The 19,082-nt window shown below is 35.7% G+C and overlaps 1 protein-coding gene across 1 annotated transcript in view; it reads right to left on the minus strand.

The window, feature by feature from the left end:
• The window catches only part of LOC149805257 (5'-3' exoribonuclease 2-like), a 186,042-nt gene that overhangs the window by 146,670 nt on the left and 20,290 nt on the right, over nt 1-19,082 (minus strand). Inside the window, exons 4-6 of the mRNA XM_089948909.1 lie at nt 15,387-15,448; nt 7,092-7,203; nt 4,159-4,327 (exon numbers count right to left, since the gene is read on the minus strand). Of these exons, the coding sequence (XP_089805035.1) occupies nt 4,159-4,327; nt 7,092-7,203; nt 15,387-15,448 (343 nt within the window). The remainder of the gene's footprint in view (nt 1-4,158; nt 4,328-7,091; nt 7,204-15,386; nt 15,449-19,082) is intronic.

The raw sequence follows: 19,082 nt of genomic DNA on the forward strand, positions 1-19,082 counted from the left end.
ACTGGTACCAGTACGACTAAAGAAGATAGTAAAAAAAAAAAGAATCAGGATGAACAGATTAAAAGTATAGCAAAGGATCCATATATCAGAATGACATCAAGTATTTTTTCATCAATTTCATCATTAGTTAATGACACTGCTTAAAAATGTAGTGTAATAGATAATAGACTTTTTTAGTTATCCAATTTGTAATACAAATACCAAATGATGGCTTGGAACCAAGTGCCAAAAGGTCTGCAGAAAATACCACCATGATCAAAATATACAAAGGAAGAACCAAACACAAACAGGACAAATTTTATCCATCTTGCTTTGAGTTTACACAGACCAGCCAGTCCCTATGTTTAATGTCATTTAATTTTTGTACTTCATTTGGTATACATCTGCATGTCTCTTTATTCTCTTGTTGCCATAGTGGTTCTGCCAACTAGAGATCTACACACACTTAATTATGTTGTATGGGGATTCTCTGATGTTCCGTATGAGCACTGATATGTTAATTGTTTCTGAATAATAATATGTTTAATATGATCCTCCTCCTCTGTGTACGAATATTATTCTGTGCTGTGAACTCCTTTCATTGCCTGCTGTCTGAAACGCATATGCATAACTAGCTTGAACAAGTTACTGTTATTTATGGTTGTGCAATTTTCCACATCTCACAGGTATGGCCCCAAGGGTATTCTCTCTTGGATATCACTGTTCCAAAAAGAAAAGTTTTGAACCAGAGGTCTCATTAGGATTTTAAAACTAAGAGTCCATGGCTCCCATTTTACCAGCAAAAGTTGCAGTCCCCTCCCCTCCCCTCCCAGAAAACTACGCAAATTATAAAAACTATTGGTTGCTATAGTTTAATTTCTACATTCTTTATAACACTAACATAGCTCTTGTTTGTCCATCAGAGTGAGTCTGAATTTTTTTGATCAAAGGAAGGTCTTATTCAAAGCACTAAGCTAGGCATCACACACTTTCTTACACTGTCTACTGTCCCTTCCAAACTATCAGTTCTAGCAACTTTAGCACTCTCGTGAATCTCATTACAGTTTGCCGCTGAACCCCAAAATAAATACTCATTCAAGTCTAAGTCTCAACATGTCATGATTCCAAGGACACGTGCACTGCTTATTCCATTACACTCAGAAATGAACACAATAATGAAAGCTAAAGTTGTTTATTTGATGTACTGTTATAAATTACCACATGTACATCTCTCTGTCTTTCTGCCTCTGAATTCAAACACTGTAAATATCAGTTGATTTTCCCACCCAGCTGCCAGTCAAAACCTTTGATCTTGCCGCTTAGCTGCTGCAGCATGTTCTTTTGATGTACTCTTATAATGGTGACGACTGGTGTGTGTGTGGGGGGGGCTTTCAGCCACTTAATTCTGTCATTGTAAATATCAGCACAGCTAACTGATCAACACATTTTCCCCACTAAGCAGGTGACTGAAGCAGGACTGGCAAGTCTTTGAATTTTACCGCCTACCTAAATATAAAAAAAATTGGCGTCCAAATACGTGTGATTATAAGCGTTTCCGAGACATCTGTCAGTTTTCACTAACATGAACTCTGCCAAAGATTCACTTCATTGAATCAATGCTTTGCTGCCTCTTATGCCAGATTTTTCTCTTCCATAATGCTGTATTAGGGTTTTAAGTCCAAGATTCCCATAGTCTGCTTGTTCAGACATGGGTATCTTGAATAAATATAACCGGCATATTGTCCATCCAACACGTACATTGGACTCGCACTCAATATCAATTTTGGGCTCAAAATCACACACTGGTATTTCCAGTGACATTTTCCCAAAGTCCAACAGACCAATATATACATGAAATTCATTGTCGTCATAGCTATCAACACTGAAAACGTCGTCTGAAGAAAAACCATGTTGTGATTCAGCCATTTTGGTTTCCTGTGTGGCCCTTATTCAAAACACGCAATTGTAAAACTTCCATGATGAAAGTAAGGCTAAAACTACCATAAATTGCTTTTTCCAGGGCCAAAAGAACCAATCAAATTTAGTTTCTGTCGAACCGAAGTATTCAGATATCTGGATGTTGCATCAAGCACCGTAAGACAGCTGCAGCAGCGTGAATTATGTCGCAAAATGCACTCTTAAAGTTAAAAATTTAATGAAAATTGCATACTGCGCAAAGCACATTTTTTAAATCTGCAATGTTGACGTAATTTGCTGAACGCGTATCACTGCTTTAAAAGTATGCAAATTCATACAACTTACGTGCATTTGCGTGTACTGGCATGATTTTATGACCCAATGTTTTATTCATGTTAGACCGCTAGGAGGGGGTTAGATGCGATTTTAAATATATATTTGTATTTTTTTCTGACAACCCCACCAGCGATTTCTCATTTTGTTAACACAACCCACAACAGAAGTGATTTTCCTAACCAACCTTCCACTGTCAGAATCAAAATAGTTTCAAACACAACCTTCTACAGAAGTTTTTTTGAAGTGCCGTCCCGGTGGGGGGGGGGGGAATATATGTTTTACTGGAACGAACAGCCCTAATTGTTAAATTGACAGAATTTTGTAAAAAGATAACTGACACGTAAAAATAATCACAGATGCCTTAATAAGCACAAACCCTGCATTTTGGTTAAAACTTGTACATGGGCTGATCAAACCATATCCATTTTCAAAGTCAGACAAGCAAAATTTTCCATGGCACAAGTGCATTTTTCATTTTTGAAAATAAGCCAGGCAAATACAAATTTTCACGCTTTAATCACTTCATCTACCTTTATCTGGTCATTCATGCTCTCTGGGTGTACTGAATGTTTGAATCTACCTCATTCCATCAATTCATTCTCATCCTGTGATATATCACACCTATTATATGTGGTTGTTGATAACTGTCACACATGAAACAATTCTAATTACTGCTTGACCGTATTTTGCAATAAGCAACGAATTATCAGCCAATCAATACATGTCAAAGAAAACCAAGCTGGTTTGATTAGTTTTAAACAGCTATGTCATATTGTGTTTCTGTACCTCCAGATATGAACTGATAACATATTAATTTAAATAAAGCAAATCAATGCAATTAAATTTTTCAAAGGCATTTTACTAACACATTAATTTTACATTCCATTATGAACAGGATACATTACTGTTGTGATTCTTTAAAGTAATTACACAGTGGATCAACTGTCCACATTGCATCTGAAGAAAAACTAAGCTAATTAAAAAGCTGTCATTGTTGATATTTTTAAATGACAAAATTGTTTATGAGAAGTATTGTCAAGTGAGGTGATTTTTAACATGTTGACAAACGAGTTTACTAAATTATTTTGTTTAAGGGAGTAAAAGATGATCCAAATAGGAAATATTTACATAAATAGGGAGAGAAAAAACTAATCAAATATGACAAAACTACGAGACAAATTTTCGGTCATATTGGATTGGCAATTTTTCATGGCTTGAATTCATTAATCACAAAGGAACATTGTTTTGCAGCTATTACAAACAATATCACTGCCATAGATACCAACTGCTGCCTTAATGCATTACAAAGAATATCACAGACACATATACCAACTGCTGCCTGAATGCAGTTATTACAAAGAATATCACACAGATACCAACTGCTGCCTGAATGCAGTTATTACAAAGGATATCAAATTCTGGCTTAATGCTAGTCAATGTGGCAGATACAAATGAACACATTTTCTCAGAATCTACGACCTTACATCATTACTACTTTACTCTGCATGTTAATCAGTCTCAAAAACACATTGTACATGCATTTTACTGGAGTGTGTGTGTGTGTGATTAAGATTTTTAACATAGGTTTAACAATATTTCAGTCATATCACTATGATGTCCCACCCAGTCACATTATTCTGACACCAGGCCGACAAGTCCTAACACTAACCTCTTAATGCTGAGCGCCTAGTGAGGCAGCTGTTAGTACCATTTTTGTAAGTCTTTGGTATGACCCGGCTGGGGTTCAAACCCATAAACTCCCGCTTCTGAGGCGGACACTCTAACCACTAGGCCACCGGAGTGGTTTCTCTTTTGTTTCTTTGCATTTTATTGGACACAACCACACTGATGAAGAGAATGAACCTAATGAGTTGAGAGTTTCAATAAAGTAATCATAATAATTCATGCAAGTGATTTTAAAAGTACCTCTCTGTTTTCGGATGTAGTCCATTATTTTGTGTTCACCCTCCCCTGGGACATTAGCATCTGACAAAATAACTTTGAACTCTTGACCCTGCCAACCAGGATCATTATTTAAACGATCGTGGACATAGTACCGCAAACAGTCAGCCAGTCTGGCCATAAATGGAGTGCCCTGGAAAAAGGATACAAAAATGAAACAGGCACATTCAAACCTTCAAATAGTAAAGAATGATTTTGTTTCAAAACTAATGGGGGGTGGGGGTGGAATCCATGCCTCAGAGACTGGGAAAACTCAACGAGACTGCTTCTTACTGTCTGAAAGAATTTCTTTGTGATAGTGTAGATTGCAACTATGTGATATTCTTGAGTGATAACAAAATTTTCAAATTGGCCCCTATGGAATCCATGTCAGAGTGGCACTACCGTTTCTTTAGAATCAACAAAACATCATTAGAAATCATTTGGTGAAAACCCAATGTTTATATGGTTATCCAACCAGGAGGAGTAGTGATAATAATTTCCAGGTGCCATCATGGCAGTCATATTGGATTTAAGACTAACACAGCATGCTTCACATAAACACTTGATCTATTATTAGCACAAATGACATTATTTCAGACAGCAAGTAGAGGGGATATTATGTCATACAATATCATACCCCAGAATACAAAAATACTGACTACATCTGACAAAAATAACAATTTTCATGAACACATACTGACTTTAAAAACTTTAATGCGCATGTAACTATTTACAACATCTACAACCATCAGTAAAACTGGACAATAACTTGGTTATTGATTTATTAGAAAAGATGCCTGTGTTGCATCTTTCACCTTGTAAGTCATCAGATACAGGCTGTTTATAGGAGTCTTTTCCATGCATTATCTATTCAGTTATTACTGATTTCAATGTATGATCTTTTACTGATGATCTGAATTCTGTGTGATTGTTCCTTACTGAACATAAAATCGTCTCATAATCAGTATTACTATGGTAAAGAAATTAGTCCTAACATAAAATATCTCATATGAATGTTTTCGTTCTAGCACATAAGTAATCTTTTGTGATTTTCTGGTCAGGAAAAAGTGAAAACTAAATCACCAGCATCACTAGCAACTGAAAGAGGAAGATTCTTTTCTAAATTATTTTGTAAAACAAAATTCCAATCAAATTACATGAAGGTTATCTCTAGTATTTATAAATGTTGTAAATTCAGGCTGTGCTGTTGATGATGAAGCAGCAAGCAGATGTTTTTTTGCCCATGCCCAATAGCAAAATCAAAAGTACAAAATTTGCAAAATGCCAAGTTTACTACTTTAATATATGGTTTCACGAATTAAAACATGATGGCATAATTGTCCTTCTAGTTCTGATTTCTTTTCTTTGCTGAAGAAAATTCAGAATCTTCTGCTTTCTTTTCAACATGACGAAGTTGAGATACAGTGAGAGTGGCACAATCCAATAAGGTGGTTAAGACTCACATGACAGCCTTGATTCGGAATGAACCAATCATATTCTACAACTCAATATTCCTATATACATGCAATACTTTTACCCTAAGAATGGCAATAGGTGCCTAATCTAAAGAGAAACTGGCACTGAAGTTTTGTATGTAATTTTTTAAATTCAGGTCCAAAACAGGGAACAAATGCAGACCTGCCAATCCTGACGAGACCATCTCGATAAGACAGTTGATTTTTTCCTGCAGTTTTCAGTAAATAATAAAATATCATAAGCTGCTATTGTAAAAATGGAAAACAAATATCAGTATTCAAAATACATGCAGCAATGCTTAACATTATGTTCAACTGAAAAGTTTGTTAAGTACATGCAGACCTTATTTACCACTAGTACAGTTGCACAAACCGCAGTTCCAAACCCTATGCAGTTCGATGGCTCATTTCTATTCCTCAACTTGACATAATTCTTGGAATTTTTTTCCATTTCACGTGATGACAACAATCATATCTCACACTGTGAGATATACTCAAATTGGCTTGTAACATCCAAGAAAAGTAAGAATCTCTGTGTGTGCATGATATGGAATTTTAATGTAGCTTTAACAATTTTTTTAGCCATATCACTACAACGTCTGCAGTGTGGCAGTTTACACTGATGTCTAACACTTGGGCATTATGCTGCAGACATGTAAGGCAATGTCCCACCCTGTCACATTATCATGACACCAGGCCAACCAGTCCAAACACCAACCTCTTAATGCTGAGTGCCTAGCGAGGCAGCTGTTAGTACATTTTTATAGGTCTCTGGTATGACAGGTTTCGAACACACAACCTCTCATATCAGAAGTGGATGCTCTAACCACTAGGCCACCAGAGCGGTCCACAAGAATCTGAATAATCCTTTTAATGCTTCTGTGTTGATTAATACAACTTTTTAGGAGGCTTATTTTCCTTTTCGTCTTGAACATGCAACACTTGCTGGATGCCATTTAAAAAAATTCTAAAGTCAACATTTTGATCATGCAGATGCTTTAATGACAATATACGTGCAGTTAAAAGCAACCAAGGTACTACAGTAAGATCAGTCTGGTTCCCAGACAAATTCCACTAATTCCAATATGAAACCCAGATCAAAATCAAACATAGTTTTAAGCTTTTATGCCATAAATCTGTATTTTAATGGTCATTTTTGTAAGACTTGCGGCAAAATCATAAGGGTTGGCAAGTTTGAAAATAAATGAATAATGGACACTTGGCAGTTATGCAATATGCAAATTGATAGGTTCAATTTTCTCGCTGTACTTCCGCAGTGAAGCAGCTAGGGGTAATAGATTCTAATATTTATACTGTGTATCACAGTTTTATAAACCAATTATCACTGTGTAAAAATAAGTATGATAGAAGTTAGCATGTACATTAATTATTATGATACAAAGTAATAGGAACATAGGAAGTGAAAATGAGATTTCTTACAGGTGTAATACAGTTGCTATCAAACCTTTCCCCAGCTGGTTTGGATGGTGGCAGGTAGCATCCCATGGCCTCTAACTCCTCTCTCATCCTGGCTATTTCTTCTGAAGACTCCCTGTAAATAAAGCCATCAAAGTCATATGTAATAAAAATTATTCATATATATTTTTTATTTCTGCATTCACGACAATGTGGTGCATGGAACAAGACTTTACAGGCCACTCATATCTTACCTGTCTGTATGGGTTTCAGTCTAGGTTCAGCCAGTGTGGATATGACAGAAAGCTTGCATAGAGCTTCCAGTGGGATAAAGATTAATCCCCGGATTTTCCAAGGTTCTTCCTTCACTAAATATACTGGCTGTCATGTATAGCCTATCATGTACTAAACAGTGGTGTTAAAGCAAACACAAATCAAACCAAACCATTTGTGCATTCATCTTTACTTTCTGTATGCAAAAATAATACTAAGAACCAGATGGAATTTGCTCTTGATGGCAAAAACATGTCCCCACACAAGCCCCAAACAATTAATGTTTTTTCTAGAACACTAGTACTTGACAAAAGAAAAGGAAAACTCTAGCAAGGTGTATGAAATGATGACAAATGATGTCATCCTTTAATGTTGATAACAGAGACAAGGGAAACAACACTAGTGACATATGTTAACAAGGGATCACTAAAATTTGTCCTTTATGAACAATTCACAATGATTTTAAACAAGATCAAGATAAAAGAGCAGAGACCCAGGAATGCTGTCCGTTAAGATCAGGTATCCTTTATAAGAAGGTATCTGACAAGACAGGTGCCATCGATATTAGATGGAATAATCTTGCTTGCATACTAATAAGACTGTAACCCACCACAACGCATATAAAAGCAAAATCTGAATTTGTAAAACACATATGCTCCCAATGTCAATCAAAAATAAAGTAAAACCCCTCCATTAATTAAAAATACAAAATCTCAATAATAGCTCTAATGATATAAATATAAACATGCATACCAAATTTTGTTTGTCTATCTCAAGCAGCTTTTGCTAAATTATAGTCCAAAACATTCAAACATATGTAAAACAAAAAACAAAATAAAACAACAACCAATCATTGTTTTATTGGCTTAAGCATTTAACCTGATTACTGGTATATTTATACGAATACAAATCTGACTCTCAGATTAATTTGTCTACCTCAAATGCTTTTGGCTTAACATACCCACAATATTTGTTTAGTCTATCTGCCTCAGTAACTAAAGTGTCGTAAAGTAGCATGTCACATTCTGCTTCATTCCATTTGCGTTGAGGATTCTCTTATCATGGCACAGTGATCAGCAAGTTCATGTTTTGAAAAGTACCATTGATAAATCTATACCAGTTCCCAGTAAAAGTGCTGGAGATGAAGACAAACATAATGTTCCAACTTCAAAGAATTACTACTTGTCAAAGTCTTTTTTGCCTTCTATGGAATATATTTCAAATTCAAGCATGGAGAAATCAAGAACCACTACAAATAAATTAAAAAGCAAGAAGTTTCCAATTCAATGGGCAATTGCATATTTCATTTCCATGCATTAGCATCAATATCAAATCAGTTGCATTGGGACTTCAAAACAATCACCAAGGTATGAGATAAATGCTTAAATATCAAGAAATGTGTTTGTTAAAGAGTTTAATTTTCTTTTACCATTGGTACTTTTATTTACTCTTGCTGAAAACAAAGTAATAACCACGTGATTATTTTACTGGGAGACCAGCCTGGTAAGGATTTTGCCTGTTTCTATTTATAGATGACTGTAAGACACATGATCTAACCATGCTGAACTTGAAGGCTTTCACTCACACCAAGCCACCATGGACGTCTGGTATTACTGGTATACCAGTGGAGCGTGATAGCTTTTCTGGTGGTACATACCACGGTACCTTTTAACCATACTGGTATGTTAGTAGTTTCTGCCAATGACATAACAGTTCAACAAATTAACTTGAAATTTTTTTTATATAACCATTTAATATTACAAATAAAATTTTATTATATAACATTTAATATTACAAATAAAATGTTATAATGATAATAATAATAATAATAATAATAATAATAATAATAATGAGGACGTTGTATAGCACCTAATCTTAAGAAGTTCTAAGTGCTTTACAACATTAGACAACACCTATAAGAAAAAAAAAAACATAATATTATTACAAAAACAAACACCATGAAATTAGAAAAACATTATTAGGTCTTTAAGTTTGTTCTTGCAGTCAAAATAAGTGAGTTCTGACAGCCCTCTTGAATGTGATCACTGTGTCTTTTTGTCTAAGTTCAGTGGACAATTCATTTCACGTTGTTGGGCCTTGGTATGCAAAAGAACGCTGTCCACATGACTTTGTTTTCATAGTGGGAATAATTATAGAACCATTTAAATGGCTGATCTGGTGTATGATCTAGATGTTCCATCTCTGATTCCATATTGCACTCCTAAAATTTCCGTATTGCAAACACAGCCTAGAAATACTTTTTACAACTTTAAATATTAAATAACAGTCCACTTATAAAATATCCAGAATAATTTATTGCTATACATTTTATATTATTAAAAAATGCCTATACATCTTTGTAATATTAAGAAATGCAGCCAGTGTGTTTTGTCCGCGTATGTTTGTTTGTGCACGCTGGACATTTTTTAATGTAGCTTTAACAGTTTGAGTCATATTGCTATTAGGGCTGTCAGCGGGTACTCTGGTACCCGGGTACCCGACCGTATTGAAAAACCTGGGTATTGAAACGTAAACGCGGGTACCCGTAAAAAAAAATCGCCACACTCGCCAACCACTTCAAACAGGTGTGACAGCTATGGCTTTAATTAGAAACCAGATCCCTGCTTAATATAAATAAACAATACATCAGAGAGTCTGTTTGGATTAATAAAATTCATTGGCATTGTGCAACAGGACAAACCGTTATCCCCGTGGCATTATATACCAAGGTTAAAACATAGCATTGTTCTACAGGTAATAAACCTCTTTGTAGACGATAACTATTGATTGTGGGTGCTAAATGATCGGTACATTGCGTGCTCTTTTAATGAAATCCAGATGGATACCTTTGATTTCCGAACACACGTCGAAGAAATCCCACAATTTATATTATGAACAACTATCACCTAGACACCTTGAAATCTTCGTAATGCCTCAAAGTAATCTTTTGAGCAGCTTGTTGTTTTTCTAGTCGACTAGCGCTGCTAATTTTTAAAGTTAGCCATCATAAATATACCGATATTTCTACTTTCGATACTACTACGTTTTTGTCATAACTATCTTAAGAATTATAATTCCAAAATAATATCACTTCTGCGACTGCGTGGTCACGTGGTATAACTGGGGCATAATAGCCCTATTTGTTATTGCCATTTTAGAAGACCTTCATGTGTCGAACAAAACAGTTATTATAGCGACTCTTAGTAATATTATTTTTGTATTTAAATAAATTTTTAAGAAAGAGTAATGGGCAAAGGTTCTAAAGTGTGGGCGCATGCTGAACGACTAAATGATAATAATGCTCGTTGCAAGTTGTGTGAACTGGTGCTTTCTGCAAAAGGTGGAAACACAAGTACTTTGCGGAAACATCTCGTTGGAACACATCGCATCGACGTTGATAAGAATGACAGCGCAAATAGTACTCCGAGCATTGCTTCATTCTTGGTCAGAAAACCAAACTTATCAAAAGCCAGGACCTTACAAATTGATCGCAGAATTGCGGCCTTTATTGCACAAGATGGGCGGCCAATAAGTATTGTGGATGGAGAAGGTTTTAAAAGCCTAATTAATTTTCTCGAGCCAGATTACGACATTAAATCTAGAACAACGACAACTGCTTTAATAAAGGAACTATATGATGAAGGCGTTCGAAAACTGTTGGTGAAATTGGAAAAGGCTTTATATGTAGCGTTTACGACTGATTTGTGGACATCTTTGCAAAACATTGCATATATGTGTGTGACTGCTCATTGGATAAATCCTGTGTGGGAACTAGAATCGGCAATTTTGCAGACAAGAGAGACTCCAGAAAGACACAACGGGCAAAATATCAGTGTTCGTCTGAGTGATTGTGCCAATGAGTGGAACATTCCAATAAATAAAATAGCTGCTACAGTCCATGACAACGGATCTAATATGAATGCAGCCATGAACTTGCTGGATGACTGGCCAGATCAACTTTGCTTTGCACATACGTTGCAATTGGCAATTAGCGCTGGTTTAAAAGTGAAATCCATAGCCAGAATGCTTGGTGCATCCAGGAGATTATCCACACATTTCAAACGCAGTACAGCTGCAGCTCAGGTTTTGCATGAAAAACAGAAAGCTCTTCAAAATAATGACACCACAACAGTTTCAGAAGTTATAATAGATTGTTCTACAAGGTGGAATTCGACTCTGGATATGTTGGAACGCCTCGTCAAATTACGGTGGGCGATCGGTGCAGTTCTGTCTGACCCACAGGTAACAGTCCGCAGCATCGCTTCTACATATGAAATGATGGGCGAAAACTGGTCATTGGCTGAAGCTCTCATACCAATACTAAAGCCTTTTAAGCAAGTTACTGTCATGTCATCTGCACAAAAGTACCCATCTATCTCGTCTGTGTATGTGCACTTGTACATAATAATGAAAAACATTTCTGATTTAAAACCAGATGACGCAGCTGCAATTAAAGAATGTAGGAAAGCAATCACAAATGAACTTCAAACCCGCTATTATCCTACTGGATACAGCGTGCTCAATGCAGCTAAGGCTGCAGTTGTCGATCCGCGTTATAAACTTTTAAAGTTTTTTAAAGAAGCACCACGACAGGAGACGTACGCTGCTGTCAGACTGGAGTTGATGGCAGTAGTAATCCCGGATCCACTAACTGTGTCGCAAACTAATGATGCCATCACTGACAAAACGGATGAACCAGAATCGAAGAGACAGAAACTGGAAAATGTCGCAGAAAATAATATATTTGATGATCTCGCTTCTCTGTGTGCCGCAGATGACAACGCTTCATCAGTAGACGAATTGTCAACATATCTGTCGGAGACGCCACTTAATGTTAATGGTGACATTCTTCAGTATTGGAGAGACAATACACCACGTTATCCCAGGCTGGCTGCCCTTGCACGAAAGTATCTCTGTATTCCTGCGACGTCGGTTCCATCAGAAAGTGCATTTTCGACGGCTGGACACATAAACAAGAAACGTGCATCGCTGTCACCAGATACGGTCGATATGTTAGTTTTTTTAAAACAGAAACTGGAAAATGTGTTGCGAACAATGATCATGTACTTGTTGACTATGACAGACTGGCATTATTGAGATTTGCTAAATTCTTTCTGAGTTTTTCTCATAAAAATAAAAACATTTACAAACATTATATTATCTAGTTTGAATTATTATTATTGTTTAGTGAATACAGTTTGTGGTCTTCTCTCTCTCTCTCACTCACACACACACACGCACACACACAAAGACGGTTTTAACGCATTACTCTTGACATGTGGTAAAGCTGCTTTACACGCATGCGTGGGTAATTCAAATCTGCGGTCAAAAGCCGATGAATAAACGTGGTCTGTTCTAACAAGGACTTATACTTTAAAAAAAGGTGAGTGTTCTAAAGGATTTAACGCGGCTGATCACAGTGATCATTAAAAGTTGGATTATACCTACCATCTGTGTACAAAGGTCATTCTAAATAAATTTATTAATTAATAGCGTGCGGTCAGATCATTCGCAGCTACATCGGTGCGGATGCATCAGACCGAGTAGTGCATTACACGGTTAGCCTCTATCGCCTCGCCATACAAAATATTAAAGAAATGGGGATAACAATTAGTTGGTCTATGGTTGTACATGTCATTCATGTGCTAACAGGTACCCGGGTACCCATTAAATTTCGCAACGGGTACCCAGGTTGGTTTTTCGTGATTTTTGACAGCCCTAATTGCTATGATATCTGCAGTGTGGCAATATATGGTAGTGTCTAGCACTGCGGCAACCTGTCCTACCACATTTTTGCTAGCTCAGGTTCCGATGTTAACCTGTTCTACACTTTGGCATATTGAGCAGATATTTCTGTGCTTTGAGTTTGTGAAATTCACTGGATGTGCCTACTTCATCCAGTCCATGTTTGTACGAATACCTTTCACTTCAAGACACATGTAATGGGTTCTCTTTGGTATGCTTGCATACTAATAATACTAGTATGTATTCATACTTTTGATGTTAAACATACATTGTATTCTTCTGAGGTCAATTGCTTCCACCATATTCAGCTGATGTACAATGCACTGCCATTACATATTATTGGTTAGTTGGCATCACATACTAAAGGAGGCAACTCATGAAATCCAATAGATGTCGCTAGGACAAAGCTCTAAAATAACTGCTTGATCTGCCAAGGTGTAGACAGGGTAAACACATCGGTACCTAAGCTAGCGAAGATGGTCCATTTTTATAAGTCTTTGGTATGACTCAGCCAGGGTACAAACCCATGACCTCTCATATCCAAGATGTATGCTTGAACCACTTTGACCACTGAAGCAGTCAGAAATGAATCCATATTTAATATGGCACAGGAACATACATCTCAACCTGACAGCCTCAACATATTCCTATACTTTATGCAGTTTTGTATATTTATTTATGCTTCTTTAGTCATATGTTGTAAATGTGCAATGTATGCCACTGCGCTGTGGCAATATGCATAGCTGCCAACCTTCCAGGCTCACAATTAGTGAAAGCAGGGATAAAAAGTCGTGAATTTAGACAAGAATTCGTGAAAAATACCATGACAATAACTCCATCCACTCTGACCACTCAGACCGTCAATACTACACTATATCAAGTTCGCAATATAAAACTAAAACACTACATATATGCAGAAATATTTATTTATCAAGACATGATACTGTGACAGACATAAACTTCCTCAACTGCTTGATCGTAAATTTGTTTTCTAAACAGTTCAGACTTCTTGCCGGCTAAAGTCTTATTTTTCCTCACAAGAGAAAATACACTTTGCTTGCACTGTTGCTGTGAGGAATGCACAGGAGCTGCAGCACTTTTGGTCCTTCCACAGGAAAATTTGGAATCGATTTTCAAGTCTGGCAACATTTGTCAGAACAAATGTTTAGCATGGTCTCCAGCTGATAAAGGTAGATTGTGTTCGACAAGAAAACTCACAAATAATGCTTCAGTGTTGGTAGCCTGCATCTCCTCCGCCAATTGTTTAAAATATTCCGGAGCTGAAATCTGCGAATTCTTAATTCTCCCAACTTCTATGTGTTTTATGCAACCGACGTGCTTCCTCACATCGTCTTTGCGATGGCACACTGAGTGCAAAAAGCATGATGAATATCAATGTTTAATGGCAGAATGCACGGCCAATTTTTGATTTATTCCAAATTAAACTTCACTTTTTGAGTAATAGAGTTCTTTTTTCTTAGTGGTGAAGACGTTTTCAAAATCGTACATGCAATGCTGAACCGTAACTCAAATCAGTGTTGGTGACGCATGCGCGGAGCAAAATTCCGGTTAGGCCCTGGTTTTTCTCAAAAGCATTTGTAAAACTACTCTTATACATACAGATTAAAATAGGCTAAAATGCTTGCTACCGGGCCAACTGTACTAATCGGCTGTAGATCTACTAATATCGCGTCCAGCAGTACCGGACCGTTTCGGCAACTGCGAATATCACGACTGTCGCTTAACGGAAAATCGGTTATTTTATTAAAGATTTAAAATAATTGAGGATCGGAGAATTCGTGAATTTTTGGCTTGCGACGTGAATCCGTGAATCACTGAGAAAGTCGTGAAATTCCCACCAAATTCGTGAGGGTTGGCAGCTATGAATATGGAATGTTGTCAAACAAGTCTGACCCAAATCCAAATCTTAGAAAAATGTCCAAAAACATAAAAATGTCAGGTTTTAGTTATTTATTAGCTTATACATATGTGTTCATTGTATGTATAACATTTCAAGGCTATGAATCAAATTAAGATTTTCAGGAGCAACCTTGTTTCCTGCCTGAAAAAACTCCTGAAGCACACTAAATATTTTCTCACTCACTGAGTAAGTGTGTTTTATGTTTACTGTATTCTCCCTATCATACACAGTGTAGCTAGTAAATTGTTGGCTTCAGCATAGCTGCCAACTCCAGAATACAAAAATACTGACTGCTTATGACAAAAATACTGATTTTCAGGAACAGATACTGATTTGTAAAACTAAATGCATATGTAACTATTTAAAAGATGACAACTTACACAGACTCCTTTGCAGCTCGGAATCTGCGTGATCTTTGCTGGTTCATTTTAGCTCTTGGAGCCTTGAATAAAATACAAAAAAAGATTGCATAAGTAATATATATATATATTAGAATAATTAAATATATAAATAGATCACTGAGTACATAAACTCACCCATTCTTGCAACCATTACATTATATTATCATGTTTTTATTACTTTATTGTACATATCAATGGTGGATAAGTGGCTTTCCAAGAGAACTGATTTTGGCTAGTGATTTTTCTTTTCTTTTGTCCACTACAAAAATATAAAAAACAATAAAGTGTCACGAGTACCTAAAAGATTCAGATTACTGATATAATTTTGGCTGTAATGAAAATGGATCGTGAGAACCTAGTTATTTTATTCTGGTCCACTTTAGGATCTCAAAACTTGATATGCATGTACATGCACATCTCCCACGCTAACTCAAGCACAATTGGTTTATATGTAAAAATGACCGTTATTTTCAAGATTTCCAACTGCTGAGAGATCGTTATTATTGTTACAACTGGTGTCAACAACTTTCAAGTGTATGTGAAAACAATGTGTATTATACCACTTCATTATATTATTAAGTAGTCTGGTTTCTTGGTCCATATGCCCCATGCTTTGCTCTCTATACTCTTGTGGAATGCATACAAGGAGCATTCTAAGCAGGGAACCAGACTAGTTATTGATTCAAATTCACAATCAAACACGATTCCTTTGTTAAAAAAATGGAACATTTAGTTTGTTAAATAGCAGTCATTGTCAAAAGACAATTATTTGTATTGTTCTATAAAAAAATACTGATGCCCTGTTTTCATTGCAAGTAATAGTGAAATTTCTTCTCATCTGTGAGGAAATCTCAGAAAGCCAATTAAGGAAATTACAAATTAACTACAAACTCTTAAACTAGCTTTTCATTAATAAAACATATTTGTGAAACAGAATTTTATTTCATTAAGTATTCACTTTGCTTTGTTGTCTTGCTATTGTTGAATATGCTAACTACGGGTATTTTAATTATTTTATGTTCTCAACAAAATGTAACAGTGTTCAATTGACCACTTGAAATGAGTTGACCTGACACTAGACCTGGGCTGCTAACTCTAATGCAGGCCAGGGCTGCTAATTCTTTCACAGGTTGGATTTGCATGCCTTTTAACTCTCCAATTAGTCAACCCACCTTAGCCGATACAAAAGATGTAATTAACGTGGTAATACATGGAGGTCAGCTTTTAATCCAGTACAACAAATACTAACACAAATTAGGTATCAAAACACCATCGGCACTTAATTAGGTTATGACAGAAATGCTCATGGACATAGTTGTTATGGTAGATTGACACATTTCATTTCTGAATACAACAGGGCACATTGTATTTACGATTATTACACTTAAATCAAACTAAAAGATAAAACTAAAACACATTTCACTTGAAGAAAGAAAAAAGCATTTAACTGATATTTCTTTAGCAGAGTGCTACATCTAATATGCGTTAGAGACAATTTCATTAATCAAATTGTTGTTGCACTGTTAACGGTGCAACAAGAATATTGTTTGGAAAGAAATTTTAAGAAAACACATGATTTCTTATTAAAAGTTGATAATTTCGTAATGTTGATTCAAATTTCCAGGTCATATCAACCATTTTTGACGATAAAACAAGTGATATATCAAGGTTTTAGTTACCAATTTTAATCACGATTTTCTTTATGTTCAACAAAAAGCAGGTTCGTGAAGTATCAGCATGAGTTATCGAGTGGTGCATATGGCTGGTGCATTTTTAAGAATTATTGCATAATTAACTCCTAACTGTACACAACATCCTTTTACAATGAAAGTGTTGGTTCTCCCTCATTAAAATGCCCAAGTTGGGTCCATAACTGTTGACCATATCGAACTGCAGTATCGGGAGAACAGCATTATGTACTGAACTAAAGTGGTACGGATCAAAACTGGTCAAATAATATCCACAGTGGTACGGATCAAAACTGGTCAAATAATATCCACAGTGGTATGGATCAAAACTGGTCAATTAATATTCATAGTGGTATGGATCAAAATTGGTCAAATAATATCCAGTGTTTTAAATAGTGCCAATCTATGGACTTATAAACACGAATTAACTCCTCCTTATTCATGAGGAGTGTTTTAAATAGCACCAATCTATACTTTCTTCTCCAGCGGCAACTTTTGTGCTTTTACTTCCGAGATGCTACCATGATTATATCTGATGGGGGTGAGTAACTTCATGTTACAGTATCGGGTGAGAAGTACAAAACAGGAGAGAGAGGACAACATGGCCATAGTTCACTATATGCGCTAACATTTCAATATCCATGTTTATTCCATTAAAATTCTGTCAAGAGTCCTATTTTAATCAAATTCTTTAAAATATCTTTCGTCCAGTTGTATATGCATTAATCTGTTGAATTTTCTGAGCTTAATATGTCCCTCACATGTGTTTGGATAGTGCTGAGATGCCCCTGTTGATGGGGCATATAAATAACTAGCTTAGCCAGCTGGAACAAGTTAGGAAACTGTTCCTTATGTTTATTCTGTACATTTTTTCACTGTTCATAGGTAATGTCTTTTGGATCCAAAATAAGATTTTTCACAAACATTAGCTCCGCTTATGATTCACTTTTCTTGAATCAGTCCTTTACTGACTACTGTGCCAGATTTCCTATGTGTTCAATAATACAGTGTGCGGATTTTAAGTCTATTAATGCCATAGTGTGCTTGTTATTTTGATCAAATAAATATATGTACTATATAATTTTATTTTTAGATTATTTATTAAATTTACCTCTTTATAAGGCTATATGTAGCTATGCTCAAGGCGTTTTGAATAATGCAGTTTTAAGAAGTGTTAACTTTTTTGGATTTACTCTGAATATTACGCAAAAAGCTGATATAAAAAAAATGAAATCTAAAAATAGCATGTAGTCACAATTTTCTGGACTTTGGAAATTTGCGACTATGTCAAAAATATAAACACTTTTTATAGAACCCTAAATTAATAAATGGTTGATATTCCTACATATTTTTAAGTGAATTAAGAAGACACTGAAAACATATATCCACATGTTTTTCCTATCTAGAAATTTTCCTATCTAGAATAATCTGTTGGTAAATCATCCTTAACTGTACATCAGAATTCACCTTGCATTAATTTACTTAAAAAATTAAATATAATCCAGGTGAGTAAAAGAATATAAATACATGTTATTATTCACTGTCGCAATTGCATACATCTTGTACCCGTTAACTGAGTACAGCAGAACCTTTATTGAAAGACCACCTCTTTTGCTAAAAAAGTTATGGTTTCTTATAACAGGTCACCATGATATTTAATGAATAAATTTGTGCAATGAGAATGTGGTCTCTTAAGAAAAGTAGTCACAGATAGCAGTGGTCTTTCAAGACAGGTTTTACTGTAGTAAATAAAATATCCACGTAATACAATAAAACGTTCATGAATAAGGAGTTAATTCATGTTTATAAGCCCACAGATTGGCCCTATTTAAAACACCCCTCATGAATAAGGTGTTAACTCATGTTTATAAGTCCACAGATTGGTACTAACAATTGCCAAATGATTAGTCCATACGTTCACACCACTTATGCTGGTGATCAGACCAAATAAAATGATATATCTTTTGTTTGAAAAGTATGATTTTGC

The sequence above is a fragment of the Sinohyriopsis cumingii genome, chromosome 2, assembly GCF_028554795.1.
Source record: "Sinohyriopsis cumingii isolate HCF-2022 chromosome 2, ASM2855479v2, whole genome shotgun sequence".
Taxonomy (NCBI): Eukaryota; Metazoa; Mollusca; class Bivalvia; order Unionida; family Unionidae; genus Sinohyriopsis; species Sinohyriopsis cumingii.